The sequence below is a fragment of the Drosophila erecta genome, unplaced genomic scaffold (genome assembly GCF_003286155.1).
Source record: "Drosophila erecta strain 14021-0224.00,06,07 unplaced genomic scaffold, DereRS2 tig00000021-arrow-pilon, whole genome shotgun sequence".
Lineage (NCBI taxonomy): Eukaryota > Metazoa > Arthropoda > Insecta > Diptera > Drosophilidae > Drosophila > Drosophila erecta.
In genome coordinates, this window is record NW_020825198.1 from 21,313,168 (window position 1) to 21,338,764 (window position 25,597).

The 25,597-nt window shown below is 39.8% G+C and overlaps 2 protein-coding genes across 7 annotated transcripts in view; both read left to right on the forward strand.

The window, feature by feature from the left end:
• The first annotated feature begins 757 nt into the window (after nt 1-757).
• LOC6543729 lies at nt 758-1,778 on the forward strand. Of its 2 annotated transcripts, none has more exons than XM_026977328.1 (2): nt 758-1,006; nt 1,481-1,778. In XM_026977328.1, the coding sequence occupies exons 1-2, from the start codon at nt 840-842 to the stop codon at nt 1,569-1,571; spliced, it is 258 nt and encodes an 85-aa protein (XP_026833129.1). In that variant the 5' UTR covers nt 758-839; the 3' UTR covers nt 1,572-1,778. The 2 variants fall into 2 exon arrangements, with proteins under 2 accessions (XP_026833129.1, XP_026833128.1); XM_026977327.1 differs by lacking the exon at nt 1,481-1,778 and adding an exon at nt 1,065-1,107 and having other exon boundaries at nt 802-1,006.
• Nucleotides 1,779-9,831: 8,053 nt separating this feature from the next.
• The window catches only part of LOC6543731 (trichohyalin), a 42,048-nt gene continuing 26,282 nt past the window's right edge, over nt 9,832-25,597 (forward strand). For 3 of the 5 annotated variants that reach the window (XM_026977471.1, XM_015158656.2, XM_001973583.3), the window contains exon 1: nt 9,835-10,483. The gene's annotated coding sequence lies outside the window, so the exon portion shown is untranslated. Of the gene's footprint in view, nt 10,484-25,597 lie in introns of all 5 variants that reach the window. The other 2 variants (XM_026977470.1, XM_026977469.1) reach the window with 2 other exon arrangements.

The following is a 25,597-nucleotide window of genomic DNA, read 5'->3' on the forward strand; positions in this document are numbered from 1 at the left end:
ACCACAATTAACACACCGGCATTTATCGCTTGTGCAGAAAGCAGACTCTGTCATGTGGGGCCACTATATATGCCACAAATGATGCCTGGGACGCATTCTTAGAGTGTTTGGCACCATTTGTAGCATTGACATTGTAGCAACTCTTTTCTATGTGTAGCATGATCAACGGTGATTCTGAAACATTCGAGCCTGGTTTTAGATCAATACTAAACAAATTTGGTATGGTATTAAAATGTATTATTGCTCTGTTATTATGCTCGCTAACCTAAATGTTTTCCCAGTCAACCTTTTTGGGGCAATTAATGTTAAGGACCTCATAGTGTTGATCACTAAATGCTTGTTCTATCTGTGAACTAGAAAAATTAGCATGGATTCCCTTAATCACTACCCTGAAGGGGTTTCTTTTTTAAGTTGATGATGCGAGAATTGGATATTAACTTAACTCACCGCAGAGCGGTGACCAATAAAATAGTGATGGCCTTACAAGTTTTTCGCGGTTTTACGCTCAGATTCAGACCAAAATTTTGGGATAGTTGCCGCTTTGAGTCACAGAATAGAAGGTTTTCTTTGGCCACGTGTCAGTTGTGTATCGGAAGCCCCATTTTTAAGTTTGCTCTCAAGGTTATTCCTTGCTTTTTCTGTCTGTTATAGCACAAGGCAAACCAATATCCCCCTTTTACTTGGCAAAAGATATTTTACTTTTTATGTGTCAACTCCTTATTCAGTTATAAGAAACCAAAAATTTAGACTTATAAAAATTACCTCGTCCCTAAATTGTCTTTTCAAAGAGGAAATTCTCTTTCTTTCGCTTCAATCCCGAGACCAGTGGGAAGTCAACCATGTCATCTCAGTTTCGTGAGAAGCGCGGAATAGCTAGCAGTGCCCACAATGAACTGCCCACCATGGATCCCACCGAAAGTGACTTTGCTCTGGAGCTGAAGTCAGCACCCAAGCAGACCTGCATTCCGGAGCACCAACGCCAGAGATTGGCCAGCTCGGACACGAGGTGAGCAAATTTCTTCGCAAATGAAACATATCCTCGTCAAATCCTTGTTATATGTTAGAGAATATCGATGGAGGCATAAAACATGACAAACTTAAGCAAAGGAATAGAATGTGTAGCAAATTCGAAGTATGTAACACGTAGAAGGAAGCTCTTCGACCCTATATATAATATATAGGGTATATATATTATATATACCCTATGTATAATCTTAATCGGGATCACTAGCTGCGGCATGCAGGTTCTAGAGGTGTACTTCAGACCAGGCAATCAAAAAATGTTATGATCTTTTTACTACTTTTTATTTATGTTGCCAATTCTAATAGTTTGGCCAAAAAAAATAATTATTTTTCTTGACAACTAAATTTTGAAATATCTTCCCTGCGTCCCACTAGCTCAGTTAACTGATAAATTGCCCGCTTACATGAAAAATTTAAAACAAATTGTAAAATTTTATAACTCTCTCTACCTTTCTAGCGTCTACCAGCGTGAAAGCGTTTTTGATATGCCGGACAAGTCCTGGTCAGTCCTGTACTTTGGTTCCGGCAAGGACAAAACCTCGAATTAACCGTAATAGGAAGGCGTACCTATTATGTATAAGACCGCTGTTTTCCATCCCAACATTCCGGTTTGGCATCACTCTAATTCGAATGTCTGCAACCGCCTGGCCCACTGATTGACTCCCTCGCCACCACAATCCATCCACCAGTCATCCATCAGATGTCGCGAAATGTTATAAAAATTGAAATTCGCCCTCGTGCCAGTGCATATTTTATCTTTTTGTGTGGGTTTTCTTTGGGATGGCTGCAATTGATGATCGTGTTTCTGGTGATTCTGATTCGTACGATTGTGATTAATGGACACGGCGTCATTCAGCGCGATCTGCGGCGCTCCAGACATACCATAGTACTGCGGTATTTGCACAAAGATCGCATAACGTTCCATGATATCATTCGTGCTGGCCGACACATTGAGCCAAGATTGCTCTTGAGAAGTGTCAAACGAGCATTTCTATCAAAAGCGGAAATAATGGCTTAATGAGACGAATGACGCGATACTGACACATCTGACAGTTTTTAAATTTTAGGAAATGGGTATCTAATTTTTGAAATGGATGCCCAATTTATGCAATCGTGTCATAGTTTTGTTATGATGAATTCTTGAATGGTCTATAAATAATCGATCATAGGGTTGGCTTTAAGAAGGCATAATAAACACTTTTTAGGGGAACTACCATTTTGAACTATTCATATTACTATTCTTTTGAAAGAACAGTCTAGTCGTAAGAATAAACTGAAATTTGAGAGTAGAAGTTGATCAACCCCTTGGCCACATTCTTAATTTAAATGTAAAATACTTTTAAGCCTTGGATTTCAAGCTCAACTGACCTTTTGTGTTTCCTCCTCCATTAATTTACGGTCTGTCTGCGTTTGAAAATAGCTCCGAAAATAGCTTTCTTCTACGCGTGCCAAAATCTGTTTGTCTGCTCGTTAGCATATCTGCATGCTGAATTTTTGGCACTGGTTGCAGCTGTCTGGATTTAAAATGGATTTAAAAATTTAGAGAAATCTTAGAGGCAACTCCAATATTTAGATAAGGATTAGAAAAAAGGATAAGGAAAGTGGGCTAGAACAACATTTGACCTCTCGCCACCAATGTATTTATGACAAGACGACGCTTCTGGGATAAAAAACTATAATTATGAAGTTTTTTAATAATATCTCTTGACCATTTAAGATACTAAAGTAGTCCGCTAATCAAAGAAATGTCTCATTTCCGATGAACATTTTTGTTTGCTTGCTGCAAACTGCAATTTATAAATGTGCTGAATATGGCAGTGACATCAGTTGGCACTCGGCTATAACCAGAACACATTAATACCACTCAAGTGAAAAGTGAGATCACCTTGGCCAATTCTATTTATTTGGCGTGTGAAAGTTCTGAACTATTAGCGGAATTTATTGCCCTATTTCCTGGGAATTCCTTCCAAATGTGCTCACACCAAGTTTTCCCTTTGTAAATGAGTATTACATACATTGCCCGTTTGCTTGCCACATTTTGGGGCGTATTTGCCACTGTTTTCTAATTGAAATGGACCAGAAAATTGCTACTCTCCGAATGTGGCATGCCGCAAACTTCAAAGTTTCCGTTTCCTTTGGCCGCCTCTGATTGATGCTTATGATTGATGGCGTCGCACTCGACTTGCGTTTATTTTTGTCTCTCCTTTTCTTTCATCAATTTTATACAATTGAACTTTGTCGTGTGTCCCCAAGGAATTCTGGCCATACATTATGCCTAGTTTGCTTAAAATTTACGGGCAAGCAGCTCAAAGTCCAAACAGCCAAGTCGCCTGTGTTTTCATTTCCCGTTTTTGTTTGTTTGCTTTTTTGAACGTCTCATGTTTTTCTTTCTTCATATGTGGTAAAATCTCACATTTCCATAAGGCAACACGCGCATAAGCATAAAATTGTATGTACGTACTCAAGAATGGGCGGAGCAATCGAAGCAGCGACAACTGCCCTTGCAACTTGCAACAATCTGAGCGGTAAGCATACGTTTTTTAACTTTAACTTTAGCTCAGACTTTATTTTTAATTTCAGTTTTGAAACTCATTCAGCCTGTAAAAGGCCATGCGCTTTGCTTTTCGAATTATCCAGCAATTTCAAATTGACTTACATTTTTATTAAATCTTCAGTATTGAACAGGGTTTTTTCCAGTGTAGTTTGATGGGGTAAGCAGGGTGAGTTGTGTGCAGGCAGTTTCTTTGCTCCGGCCAAATTTCGCTTTACTTGTTGTGGCTGTAAGTGCAGCCGCCTTCGAGGGGCCAAGGGGGGTGGTGGGCTGTGGGCGGTGGGTGGTGAATGGAATACTGGTATCTGTCATTGACATGGATGGTCGTCGTGCTTCGTGCCTGCAGCTCAATGCAGCTATGCGTTTTGCATAATTTTAAAGCCTCTTTAAAGCGAAATGCAATTACGGGTTGCGATTTTGTGACCGAAACTATTTTGCGATCTCCTCCGCGTTTTCCTATTTCTTTTTTGGAACAAATTGAATTTCACTCTTCGCTGCACATCGGTGGGCAATAGCCAGGGTTTTCATTTCCCATGCGTCGTATACGTGCAAGCCGCAAACAATTTTGATCAATTTCTATGCAATTACTTTCTGCCAATTAAAGGGAAATTGATTAATTAGCCTTAGCCAGTGTGGATGAAATATGCTTAATCAATTATTGATGATGCAGGGAAAAAGGTTTATGGCTTTGTCAATTATTCACAAATTAAGTTCCCAGTGAGTGCCAAAACTAATATGCTTAACGCAATTTTCACATTACTCATAGCTGAGAAAAACGTACAAGTAATTTAGGTAGCGGATGACGATTATTCACATCGATAAAAGTGGCTGAGATGATTCAGAGGCATTTGCATACTTAGTAAGGTTGAGTCAAAGAATTTGCAAAAGAAAAAAAATTGATTGTAACTTGCTTCTTTTTGAACTATTTTGTGCATTCAAATATCGCTAATGACGCACCCCAATTGAACTTGAACTTGATGTTAAGTGACAGTAATTGAAATGTCTTCATCTCGCTTCAAAAATTTGGCTCAATTCATGCTAAAATTCTTGGTGTGCGCATAAGTGAATAATTCAAATAGCTTTAATTAACCGTTGTGAGGTTAAATTTATTCTAAGGACAATTTATCACAGGTTGCATAACTTCTCAAATATTTATGAATATTCATAAAAGCCGAAATAAAACTGTGTTGTGCTATGGCATGTGATTGCCCTCTCAGTGTGAATATATTGAAAATCGATTAGTTCAAAGTGAGCAGGAAAACCAACAATATGAAAACGCCAGACAATGTGGCTCTTGGAACTGGTGGCCATGCATAAATCTTGAGCTGCTGGCTTTGGGACAATTGTACTGAGAAAAATATAAAATTTTAATGCATATTTACATTGGGATAAAACATTACGTATAGTTTGTCAGAATCATAACCATATCCTGCATAAGAACTAAGATTGTTCCCGTAATATATAAAAATTTTATTATAAATTAGTTGGAAATTAAAGATTTAAAAATTATAAATAAATAAATTATTTAATTGAGTAATTGATATTTGCAAGTGTGCTTATTACTTACAATCGAGTCATAAAAATACAAAAAAGGAACCTTTTCGTTTAGAGTAGCTCAAAAAGTAACATACCCTAAATTCATACATAAGTATGTATCAGATAATGTAACAATATCGATAGCTTTTTATGTTTTAAATGTTTTTTTTTTGTCTTTTTAATTTTTTGTCGAACTCCTGCCAGCTGAGTAACGGGTATCTGATAGTCCAGGCATTCGGAGAGATCTTTCTTACTCTCTTATAACGATATATTATAGGAAGTGATCTAGTTGATGCGCATCATGTCCGGATTTTGTTTTTCTCGGTGCTTGGTAATTATCAATGACATAGTTTGCCGCCGCCCGGGGACAGGTTGCAGTGGGCTCCGATTGCTGGCCACCGGTCACCAGTAACCAGTAAGCATTGACCACCATCTCCATCTCCATCGGCAGCTGTCCAGCAAGTTGTCTTCAATTAGCGCCAATCGCGGCACAACAACGAAAAGCAATTAAGTCACGCAGCGCTCACCAACTTGGGTGTTCTTCTGCTGCCCCTTATCAAATATTTTTGAATTGAAAACTTATTACTGAAAGTATCCCAAGCTTGGTTATCTGTCGCGAGAGTTATGTTACAAAGAGATTTGCATAATTGAAAACACGTTAGTCGGGTTTAAGGTATTCTTTGCACAGAGCTTTACTCACCGAATTACTGGATGATTCAGAGTTGTAACCTTCAATTGTTCATGGAACCACTATATAAGCTCTATCTATATAAAGACAGTAAAATATTATTGAAAACGTCTGCGTTTACTGAGCAATTTTCTTCGAGCAAGTGCAAGCTTGCATATTTTCGAGTTTAGGATTCAGCATGTTTATTCGCATTTTATGATCGTTTGTTTGCTCGATTCAAATTTTTCGCATTGGGGTCTCGCTGGTGCGGTTCCAAAATGTGTCGATCGTTCTGGACCAAATTGTTGTTCTTATTAGTGGAGCATACCCAGACGCAAATCCCCGGGCACCAACACATGTTGCGCTGCCAGTCTTATTTCAAGATTATAAATATATACATAAGTATTTGTATATAACCAAAATGTGCGAAAATCTAAGACATTTTCTACATCTGGCATGTGTAAAGTTCAGGAAACTGCGTGGCCTACGCTGAAACTATATGTCTGGGTTAATTGGCTTGGAACTTGACGAAAGGTTTAGCGAAACCACTTTTATAATAGCTGCCTTCAAAGGCAAGGACTTCAAAGTAGAAGCATATGTTGTCCGTCGTTTATAACCAATAATACTTCTATATAGTGTTTCACAACATATTCGATGTCGATACAACTTTAAAAGCGTATCGTGGTTTTGAAAAAATGATTGAAATAAAATTGATTATACAGGAAATTCTTCTCAAAGGAATAATTTCTCATTTCCCAATTTTATTATTTACACAGGAAATGCTTTCTTAATCGGATCATTTCCTCTTACTATAAGGCACTACAATGGCTGGTTTGTTTTACAATACTCACCGTCTCTACTTTTATCACTATTTTTAGATTACTTTTTCCGTTTCAAACACACTGATGACCCTTCTTTGGGTCAATGTCACGCCAGAAAGATTCTCCACATTCATATATGTTTGTTCAGGGGCTCACCCCCTTGGGGCAGCTGAGAAAATCTTTAAATTACAATCAATTACAAGAATTAGGGGGCATTATGTTAGATACGGTGGCCAAAGTTGCGCAAAGATTCGGCGGAGTCAAGTCCAGAGTGTCGATGGACGAACTAGATCGAGATCGAAATGGAGGCGTATGCGGTTGGAATAGAAACCGAATTAATATGTCTGGCCTTTGATGGCCCCAAGAGAGTGGAGCTATAGCATAAATCATGGGTGACCTTCCCCGGCGATATCGTGAACATAGTTTTTATTCAAATTTTCCGGGTGCTAATGGGCGGCGAAAAAATTTGGACACACAGATTCTTTTTGGGCTTTATATCGTTACTATTTAATCGGTATCTATTGTACATATACATGCCGGATTTTATTATTTATACACCATCAAAAACGAATCTTAGTATCCTTCCAATCACATTTAAGAAAGTGAAGAATTTTTATTAAAATACCCGGGGTAATGGAGGCGCGCTTCCTGATCACGTTGTTCTTCTAAATAAAGTATGTATTATTCTTGCGTAACTTTAGTTCTGGCTTCAAAAGAATGCATTAAAAGATGTAAATACATAAAAATGTTGCTTAAATTGACATTTGAAGTGTTCCTTTTAAAATCGAACTATAACCAATTTTGAAATTTAATCAAACAAGTACAAATATTTTGTTTTAAATAGTTTCAGCGATACAATGAATGATTTGTAGCTATAACAATCCATTTTATCCGGGTGTACACTCGTAACATTACACGAATGCTGAAGTTTATGCACGGATTTTTTGGGGCAGCTGCCGCACATGTTGGCAGCGAGGCGCCACGCCACGCCACCCACTCAATGCCAATGTCCAGAGCAGATGGCGGCACGCTCACCCACCCCACCCACATCCACATCAACATACCCGCATGCCCAGATCGCCCCACCCACATAGCCCCAAGCCCAGTGGAAAGGCGATTATATTTTTGTATTTTATTTGGAAGTCATCCCTATTTTTAGCCAGCATGGATCATCCTGTGTGGCCAAGCATGGTAACTCTGTCGCGTTCCATAAATTAATCTATTTCAATTCGCGATTCCCATTTCCCGTCCCGGAAACTATTCCCCATCTCAAAATTATGTTCCATTTGCCTTCATGTGGGGCTTTAATATTTTGTCGAATTATTCCTTTGTTTACAAAATGTTCGCTGCCAGTTTCGAATATTTTCTTGTCGAGTGCGCTCAATTGCCCTGGTTCGTAAACATTCCAGTTTGTTTATCAGCTTACAAAGTGCAACAGATTAATAATAAACCGTTCCGTCCATTTGACCACTTTATGGATGATTGGGTGACCCTTCATCAAAAGTACTGTAGAATTTATTGATGCTCTTGTCGTGGATTCACAATTTAATCCAAAGCCTGCCACTCTTATAAAGGGACATTGCTGACCATGAAGTTTATGCATCACAGTATGCAGTAATCTTATATCTTATTTTAACAAAAGATTCTTATATATTTGGCGAAATACATCTGCAATCTATGTTCATCCTATAAAGGATATTAATAATAATGGCATAAAATGTGTGTATAAATTTATAAGCCAAACTCTCAATTATCTATATTACACAGATTATTTGATACTTGTTACCTATTGAAACCTATAATAGGTTATTATTGTTCCAAAGGGTATTCCAGAGTCGGTCCGAAGAAATCACCCTTCCCGTTATTTGAAATCGGTCAGGCTCGCACAAGCAATGAAAATGTTAATGTTGCTCCTTGACTACATTGCTGTTGTTGTTTCGTGACCAAGTTTGCACTTGTTGATGATGCATTGGTTATGTTGCCTTTGTTGCTCAACCACGAAAGCAACAAGTTGCTGAAGCTTGGGAGCTTTTTTATAAGCACATTGTTGAGTCCTACGAACATTTGATCAAACTTTGGCCCTAATTGCAAAAATTTATGAATATATTTTTTTACTATTCCTAGAACAGTTTATCTTATCGGTATGTAAATTTCACAAGACTTTTGCATGATTCATTAGAGCTGATCTACGTAATTGTTTATAAATACGGTCGGCAGAGGCAGACAGATGGCGTCATTTGTTTGCATTGAATGTGGTCAGGAATTTAGTATTCTTTTTTCCGACCATTTGCAGGTTGACTGAGCCGCAGAAGTAAACAGCAACACTTTCGGTGTTGGGCAAAAAAAAAAGACTTCGGCTTGTTGCTCTGCTGCTATTCGAAACATTCGGTTTTAGTTATAAAGAATGAGACAAGACGTACCCGTTTCGCCCATAAATTAACTGGGCCAAGCACTCTGATCTCATGCAAAAAGTCGAGTCGAATCGGCGCCCATAAATTTAAATGTCTTTATAAATAAACATGGCGGGAGGCAGCCAAAACAAAAAGGAAATCCAAAGCGAAACTAAAATAAATTCAACTGTATGAATTATAAATCAGGCATCGCCAATTAAAAGGAACCAGGCATTTGAAAATCAGCTCAAATTAGTGGATCACACTTCAAACAAATAAAAGCGCGCCAAACTTCGCTCCGCAACATGTTGCTAGAGGTGGGGAGCCCTCGTAGGCAAAACATGTGGAGCCGAACCGGCAATTTGGCAAAAGAGCACACTCCTACTCTTTCAGTTTCAGGTTTGGAGAAACTGATGAAGCTCTCTTGGCGCATCAAAAATTGACTGGGAGTTTAAATGGACGCAAATATTTGCATTTTGTAATTTCATTCATTACTTTTAAAATACCTAGTTTAATGAAACAAAGTCCAGAGTTAAATGATAGAGTTAATACATAAATATTATTTGATTTGCTTTATTCAATTACTTAGATATTAGATATAGGTATTTTTTAAATATTGCTCATGTACGATTTTTCATACTTAACAATTTTAAGGCGTGTGCTGATGGAAAAACATTTTAAATTTATTATCTACTGTTCCCATTAAGACCAACCTTGCGCGTTAGTACTACCTCTCATATGGGAGTTGTACTGTTTTTCCAGTGTACCATCTATAGCTCACTCTTTTTCTCTTCTTTCCTCTTTTTCTCTTGGCAACAACAGCATCACCTCACTTTGGCAGCGGCAACTTTGCTGCTTTTTGACAAGCCGGGAGCTTTGCGTTTGCTTTCGCGATTGCCAGTCGCAATTTTCCGTTCGTGGCGAGCACACGCGTTTGCGCAAAGAGCCGGCACTCGAATTTCGAATCTCTTGGCCGTTAGAAGTAGTTGGCCAAAGGCGAGAACTAACCATCTGACCCAAACTCCGAGCGACAACAACAAGTGCCACTAACAATTAGCTGAAAAGTGATCCCTGGCTAGTTGGCTTGTTGGCTTCTTGGCAGGTTTGTTTCTAGCTGCAGGTGAAATTTCGGTCGTGCCGGTTAGATTAGCCCGACACCTTTAACGATATCCTACATCCGATATTAATATTAATATTAATATTCCTATTCCTCCTACGAAACCGACTCCGTGTGTTAAGTAACCCCCCGCCAAAAACGCGCTAATTGGCTTTATTTTGAGTCCAAAACTAAATATCAAGTTTCAATATTTACCGTGTGTTCGCGAAATCGGACAGTCTGTCACCTACGGAAACCGAAAGAAATCTATATACAAGCATATATACGAGTATACATATATATTTTGGGCATCGGGCCAGCATCGGTGGTGAAGTGAGCTTGGAAAGCAGGGAGTTCTGGCTATTTGCATTTCAAATTTCTAGCGAACATCTGAGAACGGTAAGTGGCGGCTTGCCGGCCAAAAAAATCAAATCAAAAGAAACCAAAAATGGCACTGGCTAAGTGAAAATCAAACAAGAAGTGGTACAATTAACTCGGACGGTTTTCGATTCGATTTCTGGATATTTCGGGCGCATATTTGCATAACCCAATGCGAGTGTACCTACGTACATACTCGTACATATATATATATATATATTTGAGCTTGCCCATTTCCTTTCGGCTGCATAAATTATCCCACTTTTCTATTCTATTCGGTCGCAATTCTAATTAAGTGCCGAGACCTGCCCCAATGATGTTGCCACTCCCACGACCCTTGGCTGACCTCAGACCCCTTGATTGCTACACGGAGAAAAGCGTATTAGTGTGTTTCGTTTTTCATATCAGTTCGTGTTTTTTTACATTGATGCCTATCAGCGCTAACAAATGTTATCAATCATTCAATGGTAATATAATTTCCGAATTAACACTTGGCAACATGAGCACTGTCCCACGTGTTAGGGAGTGTTTAGTCAAAAATCAGATTGCTTAAGAGTGTGTAGTCTATAAAATCAGGCAATTAGAAATATTTCAGCATATAATCTCTAAATTTGTATATTTTATAAAAGGTATATTTGTCAGGAAAATCTATATTAACGTACGTGGAGTGCCAAACAACATAATTTCGTGGAAAATACATTTTAAAATGCCAAAATACTTGGAGCTTCACAATGATTAGCCGAAGATAGTAGCTAATTCTATAGGTTCCCAAATGTCATTGATTATCTTTCGCCGTGCATTTGGTTTCCACTCGCGGCTTTTTATTGCCATTTTTGCTATCTGTGCTCTTGTAGAGGTTGCTAACAAAACTGTAGATTTATGCAGTAGATTAGCTCGTCAACGGAAAGTGAAGGCCGAAGGACATGCTCAGTCCCCCGAATCCGCTTATTAATGACCTGTCACTGGGCAATGGGATCAGGGATTTGGGAGCTGGGCAACGGGAATTGGACTCCACTGGAAGAACGGGGCGGTGGTCAAGATGGACTTGGTCATCAATTAATGTTAATGTGGCGATGTCGTCAGAGCTGCTCGCTCGCTAATGTCCTTGCCACACTTTTGTCAATCACGAGTGTTTTTCTTCGCCTTTTTGAAATTGTTTTTTATTTTTGCCAGCCGCGCGAATGCATTTCATATTCATAAGCTGTCGGATCGAGTGTGTGAGTGAGTGAGTGACTGAGTGAGTGTGACTAAGCCGACAACTTCCACAAGCCAAGAAATAATAATCGTTAAATCGATTTGGTTTATTTTTCGGGGCAGTAGTAGGTGGGGTACGTGACCAATGGTGACCTTCAACGGAGCAGCCTGCTCCTGGGAGATTCAAGCCAAATGCACGAATCGCTTTTCGAGGGTCATAAATAAAAAAGCCACCCGCACTCCCCTCTCAGTTTCTCAGAGCCACTCAGGTGCTCGACATGCCGCATATTTTTAGAAGCTTAGCAGAACCCAATAAAATACATTGCTTTCTTCAATAAAAAAACAGCAAAATACGCCAACAACAAAAACGAAAAAGTCAGGCGGGAACGAACAAAATATCCCGCAGAATAGAAAAAACAAAGCCCTGCACTCAGAAAACGACGGAATGCGCTCTGGGATATCATAAAATGCCGAAATGCAGAAAAAGAACCCAAAATACGAGAAAATAGACATCAGCCAGCAGAAGAGGCGAATGTAAGGAGTTGTCAGTTGGGATTAGTCGAGCATGGATTACCCTGGAAATTAATAGGAAAGCATAAATAGATTGGCAATATTGAATAGGAGTTTATTATGCTGACAATAAACTAAAGTGTTCAATTACCAAAAATATCCTTCGGCATTTTGGCCAAAACAATAATCGAATTAGTATTGATTTATTGTTAGCTTATTGGCTTGCATGTTTTAACATATATAAATTTGTTGGGTAGAACTTTGGGATGATTGAGTTTGGAAGCTTAATAACTATTCCTAGTTTTTAGGTATTCAAATTATTTTCTACGTTGATTGCAGTACAACTCCCTATGGAAGCATCAAAGTCCCTTAGAACACAATGTTCCCTTTCACTAAGACAAAAATGATATACTTTGGATGTTTTTTGTGGGCAGGGGATCGGACAATGCGAGACAGGAAAAACACATAACAAAAAGTGAGAAGACCGAAAAAAGGACAGAAAAAACATTTGGCAGAGCATAAAAATAAAAATGAAATAAAATGGCATAAAAAATGCAACAGTTCAGTGAGATAAACACGAGAAAGCCAATGTGGAAAGGTATGAACCTGGGGAGGGTGCCGAAGGCGAGGAAAGATGGCTTAGGATGAAGCTGGAGGAGGAAGCTGGAGCAGAGGCCTCAAGACTGAGATAAAGGACACAAAAAAATGGGCCAGTGGCTTGGATTTGAAGCACACTCACACATGAACGCACCTTGCCGAATTTTAAATGAGTCAGGCAGCGATTCAGGTGGCCAAAAGTGGGTGATGGAGGGAATGGAGGGGATGGAGTGGCCTCGGGAAGGCGGATCCTTCAATAAATGTCCAGTTGTCCGGCTCCTCTGCTTTCGGCCAGCTCGGAGGCTCGCCTTCGACACTTGGCACGGTTTTAATGCCCTGCCCAAGGTTAACACGAATACACAGGGAGAAAATCCTAATAATAATCTCCCAATGTAGGATGTTGCTTAGGTAACTTACGAGTATGTATATATGTATGTATGTTTGACAATTTACAACAAACTATGAAATATCTAATTGAATTTATGTCTGGATCAGCTGCTACTGCACCTAGAATAAAACATTTTAATAATAATAGCACATCTTAGCAAGTATCAAGGTAGACCCTTGTGTTTTTCCAGTGCACTTACACAAAAAGAAATACAGACACTCTCACATAATGAAGAAAAGACGGATAAAGCTAGCAAATAGAAATGAAGAAATACAAATTGTATAAAGCGGAAGGGGGTCTTTTGGTAAATGTGCCACAGAGATAAAAGCGTAAATAGAAGCGAGGCACGAAAATTTTTTCAAATTGCCGGCAAAGAGGTTGAGGCATGGCCACCCACCCACCACCCCCTCTTTAGAAGCCATGTCTCTGTGTGTGTGTGTGTGGGAACTTATTGAAAGCGCTAGCACACACGCCAGTGAAAATACTCGTGCACCCGTGTGCGTGCGGGTTTTCCACATCCTGGCAAGCGACCACAGTGCAAACAAACTGCTCGGCCTGCCCGTGTCCATGTTCCATATACTACGCCACTCCATGCGGAAAAGTTGTCACCTTTCTCCAGTTCCACTGGCCAATCTTTCATCCACCCAACCTCCACTGCAAAAACAATGCGACTTTGAGTCTTCACCTTGATTCGGATTGTGTTTTGAACATCGTTTTATGATTAGGATGCTGGGATCTTAAATGACAATCCTAATCAGACGTATCTATTGTTAATGATTGTAGATGTTTAAAATATATCAACGAAATTCCCCAACTGAGTACCCATTACCCATTCAGGAAAATACTTTTTTTCGCGTGTACTCCCACCTCCCCTCAACTGCTGCTGACTTTGCGTGTGTGTAATGAATTTAAAGTTTGCTCGGTATACATTTTTCATACGCTTGCAAATTGTTATGGCTTTTGGACCACCACCACCCACTTACTCCGCCCCTTCGGGAAGCGCCCAAAAACCCACACGTACATAGATCCACCGTGTACTAAGTGGGTGTCGTGTATGCTAGCTTTTGTCCTTGTTATCCCCACGAGACACGATTATTAATTTGCAATTCCTGCTAATTGCACGAGCTTCAGCCACCCACTTACCTGCACTTTCCCCTCAGCTGTTTGTTTAGCTATCCAGCGATCGCTTAAAAACTTATTTTCATGACTAGCGACCTGAGGCGCATTCCACCACACACCGCTGCTGTTCAAATAGATAAGCCTAGATTAGATTAGCGTTCACTGGAGCACATGGGAAACATATTATGATGTGTTGTCTACGGGGCATGCTAATGGCCTAATGGGGTCTTGGAATAGTTTTCTGTTCTCGTACATTAGACTGGCCACTTGACTTTAAAATGGCGGGCCATGCAAATTCCTAGAATTATTCCTATTGCTTTAGCCAATTAGTTCAGTGTTTAGGGAAAAGTTCTGCAAGACTCTTGCTCATTCAGATCTGTAGGGTTATTAGTGCCGATTAGATAATCATTAGAGTACGCTACTAGATGGTGAATAATAAAGGCGTAATATATTATATATTATTTTTCTTTCTGTCAAATTATGTCATTTATCCGAGGTGTTAGTGATATTTTCTGAAAAATAAAATGCAAAATTATGATTGAATTGAAGTGTTTGCCATTTTACAAGCCCTTCCCAATGACCACAAATCATATTAAACTATTTATATGCGGAGCTTCCTCTTCATTTATCACACTTGATGACGGAATCTCTATTAGGAATTTTTATTGCCGCTCCATTACACGGGAAATTATACGCAAACTTCAATATATATTTTGTGGCAAGTAAAACTCAGATATTTTGTAATAAAAATCAATTTGCTGGCAAACTGCCAGCCATTAAGAAGTCAACTTGCCGACAGTGGGCTCAGCCCAACGCAGTTCAGCTCATCAAAGTTTTTCTTGGCTCAATAACGAGGTGATGAGGCTTGCGCTTGAGAACCGATGTCTGTCATGTCGATGCATTATAAATTGTTGACATTAGCTGGCAAAACGAGGACCAGACGGGGGCAATAGGTTCGATTTCGTTGATTGTACAGCATAGAGCATCGAGCTTTTTGCTCGGAATGCTCTTGTTTTGCGTATAAATCGTTGGCAATCTAATCGATAGGAATACTTTGGCATTTGATGCTGTGGGTTTACCGGCTAAGTGCCGTTGCTTAACTTCCTGTCTGCCGGCGGCCAAAAGGCGGTTGTTCGGTGGGTCGACCTTGACCCGCCGCCCTTCAATGGGCGCCTATTATACGGCTCGCCCGAACGAAAAGTTTCACTCTTTGCCAGCCTTTGTGCCATTGCGCATACGCCCCGTTGCTAGACTTCGTTTAACCCTTCACGGGGTTTTAGGAACACAATGCGGCCTTTTCAAGCTTTTAAATAGTAGCATTATTTTAGGAATGACATAAAATCAAATTTTAATAAAATACAATCTGCTGAAAAGTAATCATTTTATTTTAAACAGTAATCTATAAAGGTTATACTTGTATATATTACCTATATCCTTTTTTTAATAAACTCATGGATATTCCACTAAAGTTGTCATTCTTATTATACTTTTAATACTAACTATAATTGTATTTTATTTTGGTAATTGGAGATAATGGTAAAGGGAAAAACTTTTTTGAACCCTGCTCAATTTTACAGTCGAAGTGAAATGGTTAAGCTAAACAGCAGCAGCAGGAGATTTCCTCTTTTCATTTAACATTTTCCTTTGAAGCTGCACCAGAGGCCGAATCCTAATTAAGTCGATGTTGGCTTTCCAGCTGCGCTTTTCATAGCCAGCCGTAGACTTGGGCCCGCTCTCGATTGCTCCCCGAATCCCCAAAGCGGAATCCTGCCACCGAAAAAGTGTGAGTTGCAGCTCTGGAAAGAAGGACACGCACAGCCGATAACGTGGCAAACTGGCGCCCAAATCCCAACAGGCCAAGCCACAGATCCACCGCTCGACAACTTCCATCGGACAGCAAATTGTTTTCTTTTCTGCGGTTTTTACTCTTAATTATGCGCAGTTAGGTGGAGTTGACTCGGGAATTACCACGGTTCGGGCCCTGGTAATGGGACCCCACGTTCTTTGCTTGTTGGGATTCGCTGACTTTGACATTTGAGTTCAGCGTGGCACCAGATTTTTTTTTCGTTATTTTCTGCCCAGACTGTTGCGAGTCGCCAGTTCATTAAACTGAAGTGTCATTCCGCGAACGTTTCACTGTCTTTTTTCAGTCTTTCACGGTACCGGGGCAAAGTACAGAGTTGTGAGATTGTGTTGTAATGGCAGGGGAATTTATGGATTCACGAATTTCCAGAACTCTTTTTAAGCTGACCCTAACCAATGTGGAAGCACTACCCTGCAAGGCATAATTCCAAAGAAATTTATATAAAAAGGTGTTTACCTTTATGGCCTCATTTTTACACATCTTTGGATAATGCATATTCATAATTCTTATACCTACCTAATAGAGAAGAACAACCAACTTGGCTGAAATATTATAATAACATAATATTATATAAAAAGCTTATAAAAGCTCAAAACGCACACTAAGACCGGTTAAAAAATCCCCCGATGACTCGATCCCCATGAATTTATTATACTCCGTTTTCCAAATTCGCACTCATCGGGATTGCCAACACCCAAAAGTTTTGACTTTGCGTGAATTACATCATAATCTTCTCCTGCGCATACCTTTAAGAGCATTAAAGGCGTCGCTTTGCCCATAACAAATCGAAACTTTCAAATTGCTAACATGCTCGTAAAATCAGTTGTTATGGCTTCGCCCAGCACCGACTACGGAATATACCCGACTCAAATCGGTGAGATATGGCACCATTATGATTGCACAGGCACACCAAACGTAGATTTTGCTGTTTTTTTTTTTTTTTGGTTTCTTTTTGGCAAAAGAAAGCGGTGAAAAAGTTTTTTTTTAGGCTTCGACATGCAAAATTGTCAAGAACAATAAGGCGAAACCATATAAAATATGTTTTGGGTGCGTTACGCCAGTTCATAAGAGAATCGGAGGTGGAGACGCGCTGAAAATGCCAATTAGGCTGAAGCCAACGTATCAAAAGCAAAAAATGCACGAAAAAATGCCCAAATTCATAAAAAACTTTCAAGTTTATTGTGCGGCTGGAATGCGAAATATACAAGATCATGTTGCTGGCAGAAAAAAAGAACCAAACAAACAGAACTATAACAAGAGACCGAAAACCAAAAGCCGAAAACCCAAAACCGGCGTTTTTTAAGACCCCTTATCATAAACGACGTGCCCAGGAAATCAAATAAATTATGTGGTCAGCCCAAAAGAAAACAAACCCAAACAAAAAAAATGGGCTCAATTTCTAAAGCCAGAACATGGAGACAATGTTGTCGCCAACGGATTGTTATATCGTTTTTTTTACGAACTTTGCTTTGATTTCGATTGGGACAGATAAAAGAGTAAGCACCACAAACACGTTTCTGGCCTACGAGGTGTTAATTATATTTGTAATTAAGCCAATCTAGTGGGTAGCGTTCAGTCATAAAGTCAGCCTTAAAGTTCAACAAAATTAATCAACTTGGCTTATTTATCGCTGCTCCCTTGATGGATTTGGTTGCGTAGAATTAATGGTGTATTACATTAGGCCAGCTTCTTAAGACAACAGCCTCCGTACCTCATTATAAATTCTATTGCGCCGGTAATGAAAACACCATAAATATGCAAAATGATGGCCAAGATGGCGTTGACACGGTCGATGACGAGGCGCCTGATAAGGTGAACCTGTTCGCAAAGTCACTTCACCCAGCAACCTGGAACAGATAAAGGGTATACGGTAGTTGCGTGCAACTACGCAGATAAGATAACTAAGTCTCAGGATCGCCCCAGAATCTTATCTGTCGGAAGAGTCTGAGCCTTAGTCATTCTGCAAATTAAATCATTTCAAAATTATGCGAACTAGGGGAATTCATTTAATTGGATTAAATTTGTATATGCTGGAGGGTCTAGTTTAATAAATATGTTTGATTTTTCTTTGGTAGCTGAACTTAATTTAATTAGTCGTTAAATATTTTTTGAGTCATATTCTTCGAATTTACAGAATTATTATTCACACTAATTAAATAACTTTTTTAGTGAGTGCGTGTACTCGAATATCATTTTTCCCATTACCAATTATGGCTATGAAACTCAATAAATATTAAAAACATTTCCGCCAGCAATCGTAGGAAGTTTCTAACTCCATCTATCATATTTCCGGCCTTCGAGCGACTTCCTCCTCATCGCCCTCAGACTTATGACATATGAAATTAATGCTCATTTAATATGTTTTCAATTTCAATGAAAATACCAAAAATATGCCGTAAAATTTCCGGCATATATTGGCGGCGCCCGTGCTCATAAATCTTTTCCAGCCAGGACAGGATGCTGCTCCTCCACGTCAACATTGCCATAAACCGCTACCCATTACCCATACCCAGCTCCAAAATTCTGTATCGCCCCGAAGGGCTGTCCGCTATTTATGCAAATGGCAAACAATCCGAGGTTCCTCATTTCCTACCGCTTTAGAAAAGTATAATGGCAAATGGAATTCATATTTGTGGCTGTTTGTTCTTTTTCAATTAGAGTTTGGTCAATGATTTGTTATACAATTTAATGGAAAATTGATTTTGGCCCCAGGCAAATTATAAATATATTTATTTAATCAGACCTTTTGTATTTTTTGTTGTCAAATTAGTTATTAAATAGGGAAAAACGACTGCTAAAAGGGGCAGCATTTTCGTTTAAAATGTAATTTCCCCGAGTAAGTTCCATGCATGTAGAAAAAGTTGGCGGAAAATTCTGCAGCAGAAGGAAACGCGCACAGGCGAGGGAAAGAAAAACGGAAATATGTGCGCCGAGCAAAAAATGTGTTTTCCTCGCACACACTCACACACTCACTTACTCGCACCCCCCACCCACCACAACCCCCCGTTTGTTGTGCATTTATTTTTGCTAGTTTCGTTTGCTTTGTGCAGCTGCTTTGCAATTTAACTCCGACCCCTTTTCTCCTTGGGGAAATCCCCCCTTAACCCTTGTTGCCGGTTTGCTTAGCAGCTTCACATCGCTAATCCAGTGCGAGATATTTTCCCGCTGCTGCCGTAGATTTTTCTCGAGCATTGTTTGGCTGACAACAAGTCATTTGTTGCAGTTGCCACTGGCAAACTGAGAAAAAAATATATCTTTAGCGCGAAGGCGGCTTCTTATGATGCGCTTAATTTGAGTTGAGAAAAATGTTTGTACAAGGACGATACTGGGGATGACTGATTCGAAACAGCAAACAATTTTGCTAGAATTACAAGTATATAATTTAAATTTGAGTACATGCACTTTACATTACATTTTTTTATCGTCTACTATATACTATCTACTATCAACTCATCAATGATATCACTTACCAGCTAGAACAACAGCATTAATAACCTTTATTTCCCTTTTCAGGTAAGTTCCCACGCCAGCCGCATAATCTGGGTAAATATTTCCAGCTGCCCAACCGTCATACTGCCTCCAATTTCGTGCTACTTTTCCTTGAAACCAAAAATAAAGTATGCAATGCAACATTCGATATGCGAGCACAGCAAAATGTGTTCAGTTGGCAGAAGTATTTCAGCTTTAGCATGTTGATTTTCTCGAAAGCGAAGCGAACTGCGAGCCGTACACCAGTGCGTATGTGCGATGCATTGCGGCGAGCACGAGGCGCATAACGTATACGCCGCGTATTGCACGCCACGCGCAATTAAGCCAAACAAAATGCGATCGCGAAGCGGTAATAAAAATACAAATACAAATAAAAATAAAAATCCGAACAGCGAGATGCGAAAAACGCGAAATAAAAATTAACACCGAGCATAAAATATTCCCAATTTAACGACGGCGTGTGCATGATAAATTCACTTGCAATGTGCTCGATAATTAATAAATATTTAGGCGAGGGGCCACAAACACTATGCAGTCAACCACTTGACCATAATCAGTCAATCAGCCGGCAAAACGGGGACGTTGTTGTTTCACCCATTAATGAAGTTGTTGTGTTTGCTTGCGCCAGCCCACGCATATAAATATGTGCGAATCCACAGACACACAGCTAGCCATATAACGCGATACGGCGATACATAAATGCAATTGCCGCTGGCAATGGTTTCGATCCAAGCCAATTAGGCGCATCAATTTGGCTCGCTTTGCTTGTTTATCGAAGTGCAAAGCGTCGGACACGAGCCACATGTCGACTGGCTAATCAGACACTTTGGGGTCATTTCCAATGCAGATTTCGGTGCGGAGTTGCCCCGGAGTTGTCGCTTATTCTCCCCCAGGGGCGCAGCCATGTCCGCAATTGTTCAATTCCCTATTAAACCCATGGCCAGTTGGGACTTGGTACCCCCTCCTTTTGTGGGCAACGCGGTGCCTTCAGTTATCACTGCCGTACTTTCAATTCAGATCATCTGGGGCTGAACCATCGCGATGCGAGTTCTCGCTGCAAATCCCCATTGCGTTTCTATTCACATATCCACGTTGAGTAGGGTGAGTCGATATGATGTCGTTTCTGGAGAAAGGCAACGAAAGAAAGAATTTGAGTGCACAGAAAATATATATTCAACGCATGTATTTCGTATCATCCTTGAAATTGCAGAAATGTAATTATAATTCTTATAAATTTTATAACAATGAGTTAGATATTAACCAACACACTTCATAGAACCTCTAGCGTTTAGAATGTACTACTTCCCAAGATAGTCACCATAAAGAAAACTTCGCCTTTTTATACATAACTTGTAATTAGAAAATATGTAATCAAGAGCTCGTTAATTATTTCAAAACAAACTGACGCCCCTTGCGGTATTAAGTGGTTCCTTCGAAAAGGGGTCACCTGAATGCGTAAGATTGACCCCGTTGAGTGGTGCAGTGCGTACATATGTGGGTGCTACTGGCAGCAGGTCCGCCGATGAATACAAACAACAGCGGCAACAAAGACTTCTCCACTGCCAGCAATCGGCAAAAATGTAGAGGCTGGCTAGAATGGAAAACAAAAAGGACGTTTTTAGAAAGGCCAGAAAGAAACGTGGGGAAGAACCAAGAGGCAAATGGCTGAGGTCCTTTGCAGACTGAGCGGCGCCACTGGCCGGAAAGGATACGCTTGTTAGCAGCGGAAGTAGCACCCAGGTTGAGAAAGAGACAGCGCGCACAATTAGAAAGAGACGGGTGGAGTGGCATTGTTGCCAGGACACTGTAATTAAACGCTTAATGCGATTTCACTTGCTGCTGATGTTTTTGTTACTGCCTCCGCTTGTTAATTGGGTCACTCGAAATGAATTTTTAGCGTTTATTCAAATAGCCGGGCATAATGAAGATGTTTTCCCAGGCTTAGCCACTTAATTGACTTTCATTGTTGTTCGCAGTGTTCCACCTGCAGCACAACTCAATTAGCTGAATGGCAAAGTTCTTGCACAACTTTCGCATTCTGCATAATTTGTAGGTCAGCTTGCTTTGGCACAAAAGCCCCTCGAAACAATAAATTGCAGTTAAATGGTATTGCCAAAGGATTTTCTCCAGCCAAGTAGCTTGTAGACCCGTATTTATATGGCCAACTTCGAGCCAAGATGGCCCTCTGCTCAGCTGATCAAGAAGCATGTAATTAATTTAGTTCTTTGACGGAAGTGGGAAAAACAGAAATAAATACACACACAAAAAAATTAGCCACAAAGCCATATAAGCATAAACGCATTGAACCACTTTTGTTCATAAATATTTACCCCTGATATCAATTTTCAAGCAATCTTTTGCTAGAAGTAATCGAGAGAAGATATTTTAGTTCTCCATTCCTGTAACTTTTCCTCTTGCAGACTTTCAGAAAAACAAAAGGCGAAGTGTGCTAAATATTTCTTATTCTTTTCGGTCCTTCGGCTGTCAACATTTTGGCAATTTGATTAAGTCCAATTTGTGCGACGTTGTTCTGCTTCACAGCAACGCAACAGCACACCGCCCACTGCCCACCAAGCAGATCGGTGTATTTGCGCTCAACTTTGCAGTTAAATAAGACAACACAAATTTTCCTGCCAACTTTTCGAATGCGTATGTGTGTGGGTGGCTGGGAAATTGTGATGCCATTAGGAAAAGTCTGCAACTCAAATGACATTTAAGTTTGTCTAAAGGGCTGGTTTTGGGCGACCGACCCGAACTCCAGGGATTGGATGCGGAAGTGGAAGAACTCTGGAGTTGGAGTAACCGAGACGCACAGCATTTCCATGGCAAATATAATTACAAAGAAACAGAAAATGCAATTTTCCGATGCATACTTCGGGGCAATCCAGCAGGAAGCTCGAACACACACATGCATGTTCCGAGGCAAAATTCGGTAAACATACATGCATATTGTAGGGATCGATTTTTAGACCAACTGCCAGCTCGCTTGCATCAATTAGAGTGTCCAATGAATATTTCACAATTTCAATTTCGCCCAATATATAGCTATATAATTATAAACAAATTGATCCTTTTCAATACGGATTTGCCACAGGCTGACACCCAAACGCACATGGCAGTGCACTGAAAGAAACGAAAAAATCAAAATGAAACATCGGGTGTTATACAAAATTTAAGTACGTAGGAAAAGTTACATTTAATTGTTAAAATAGTAAACATTTTACAAGTTAACAATGCGTAATGGGACCTCAATTATTTTATTTAATATATTTATTTCAACCAAAACCACTCTCGTATGCCTTCGAAAACGTAAAATGTGTTTTACGGATAATTTTCGAACTTCTCGATTTGGGTGGCCCCTATTCTTGCAGTTCACTGCTGAATACCCCACACACACATGCTGAGCAGTTGAGCTCACTCAAACTAATCAGTTGTTTCAATATTTGCCCGAAGGCGAACAAGGACAAAAGTCATCAGGAATGGATGAGGGCGGGGAACTGCAATGCAGGCAGGAAACGGAAACGAGCGGCGAAGAACAACGGAAACAGCGCAGTGCGCTGCAGATATGAGAGCCACTTCCTCGTCCTCTGCCTTCAGTCACCTGCCACGCCCTCCTTCCACCGCCCACATGTCGATTAGGAAAGAGTGGAGGAAACTCAGCCAAACAGCCAAAGGCTAATTGATTTTCTCGCACTCCCACAACTCGAAGTTGCATCACCAAAACACATTTTCCATGTTCTCGCCCGCAGATCTTTTCGGTTTTGTCTCGCCTTATCGCGAGGGCCCACTTTCAGCGCTCTTTTGTTGATTTAAATTCGTTTGCATAAAATGCGGCTAATTAAAACTTATGAAACGGCCACAAATAGGCAAAAACGGTTAACGCAAAGCATAGACATCCGCTTGAAAAGTGGAAAGAAAAAAAGGCGCGTAAAAAAGGCAAAGGCCGACTTCATTTAAGGAAAAACTTATTGAATTTTCATGAACTTTTACGTTGCAAAGAGCGCTAGAAAAATAAGCCTATAACTATTAACAGATACCCTTTTCGGCAAAGATATGCAAGATTTAGAAAAATTTGCAGAACATTGTGCAATTCTTTTACAAAAGTTTACTAATAAGTATTTGACATTTTTTTAGCTTATTGTCATATTTTTATCGAGATACTTAAAAGGTATTTGAGACTATGATAAAACATAAACTGAAATACGATTTATTTTGGCTTTACGAAAGTGTGTAATCCAAGCAACTTTTACCGGCATCCCAACATGTCCAAGTTATTTAATCTCAGAAAGGAAATTTCACACGTTTCTCCACTCCAGACATTTCCGCTTGGCCAAAGTGCCATCGCTCATTGTGAGTGGAATAAGCATAATGTCGTTACCGCCTTCCCGCTTTTCCCCACTTTTTCCCCACTTTCTCACAGGACAACAGATGACTGTGCAAATGAGTATTAATAAAAGCCAAAACTCTTGAGCTGTTAATGCTCGCGCATTAAAATAAAAACCCCGAAAAGACGGCATAAAAAAGGGAATCCAGAGTACAGAATGCAAGAGGAAGTGGAATAAATCGCACAAAAAGCGATGGAGTGACGTGCCACGCCCTTTAGGCTACTTGGCTGTCTTTGGCCAGCAGGCACAATCAACTTGCTGCTTAAGTTATAATTTTCTTTTTCCCAGTACTTTTTCTGGCCCCCGTTTGCAATGCTAATGTTCCATTAAAGATGCCGCAAAACTTCTCATGGTCCAGAAGTGTGAGGTTTTGCCATAAACAAATCCAGACTGTTTCTTGCAAGGCTGTTGCATAAATATCCCAAACTTACGGCCCATAAAAATCAATTCCCCACATCAGTGAGGGAGCAGGAGCTGTTATTTTCTGGATTTTCCGACTGGGCTTTGTTTATTTGCATTTCCTGCCACGAGAAAGCGGAAGTTCGCATGTCAGTCGCTGGGTAGCTCGCTAAACATCAAATCAGCCAGAGGCCAGTCGCAAAACTTCTTATTCACGGGGTTTATATTCATGGGTGTATTCGCAACCCCGAGAAAGAACTCACAGCCCAGGGCTTCACTTACCAAAATGGACTGACTACTTGGCCCGCCTGGCCGTGAATAATGCCCGACATTAATGATTAAAGCTCGTGGCGAATGATTCTAATGAATCTAAGGTATATAATATATTCCTGATATTTCTTGGTAATCATTAAAAAACAAAAAAACACTTAAGGAACTAACAACAAAGAAATATCATTTATGTTTTTGCTGACACAAATACAATATGCATAAATCTAGGAAAAGTGGCATGATATATATGTATATATTGTTCAATCTATATCTCATCCCATTTCGTCATTTTCTATTTTCAGATTATGTTTTATAATTTCACTCGCGCATAAAAGCGCCAAATAATTAGATACCTACTTGTACAGTCTGTATATAAATGCATATTAATTTAAATTCTTTCTTTTTTGGCAGTACAAACCACAAACATTCTAGCCACTATAAATTCAGTTTCAGATAAGCCCTAAGGCTTTTCGCCATAATTTCGTGGGCTAATTGGTTCACACTTTTATTTTCTGCTGTAGTTTTCCTCAGTTTTGGGGTACACATTTGTATGTGTTTTCTGTTCTTTGTGAGCAGCGAGAAGCGTGCCAATTTTCTTGGCAATTTTCTTCTGTATTTTTAGACGTAAATTAGTCATACTCAACGCAATTCGAGACTGAGGCGTTTTCAATTTTAAAATATTTAGAAGAGAAGGGCAAAGCAAACACTTGTTGCGAAAGGCTTCCCTCGAACCTAATTGAAAATTAATTGTGTCTTCAGATACTTTGGGCTATTTTCGAGGCTATTTAGCTAGAGTTCCCAAGAATGCCGGGGATTATTCAAAATTTATGGCATCTGTCATTCATTAGGCCTTCGTTTGTGTCACAGTTTCTCTTGCTTACTTTTAATTTATAGACATCAAAAGATTTTTGACTTAATTG

What these genes read in the sequence shown, in the direction of transcription:
- LOC6543729 (XM_026977328.1), top strand. Translation starts at nt 840, where the DNA reads ATGTCATCTCAGTTTCGTGAGAAGCGCGGAATAGCTAGCAGTGCCCAC. An exon ending in TTGGCCAGCTCGGACACGAG is followed by an intron (nt 1,007 to 1,480) that starts GTGAGCAAATTT and finishes CTACCTTTCTAG; the next exon opens with CGTCTACCAGCGTGAAAGCG.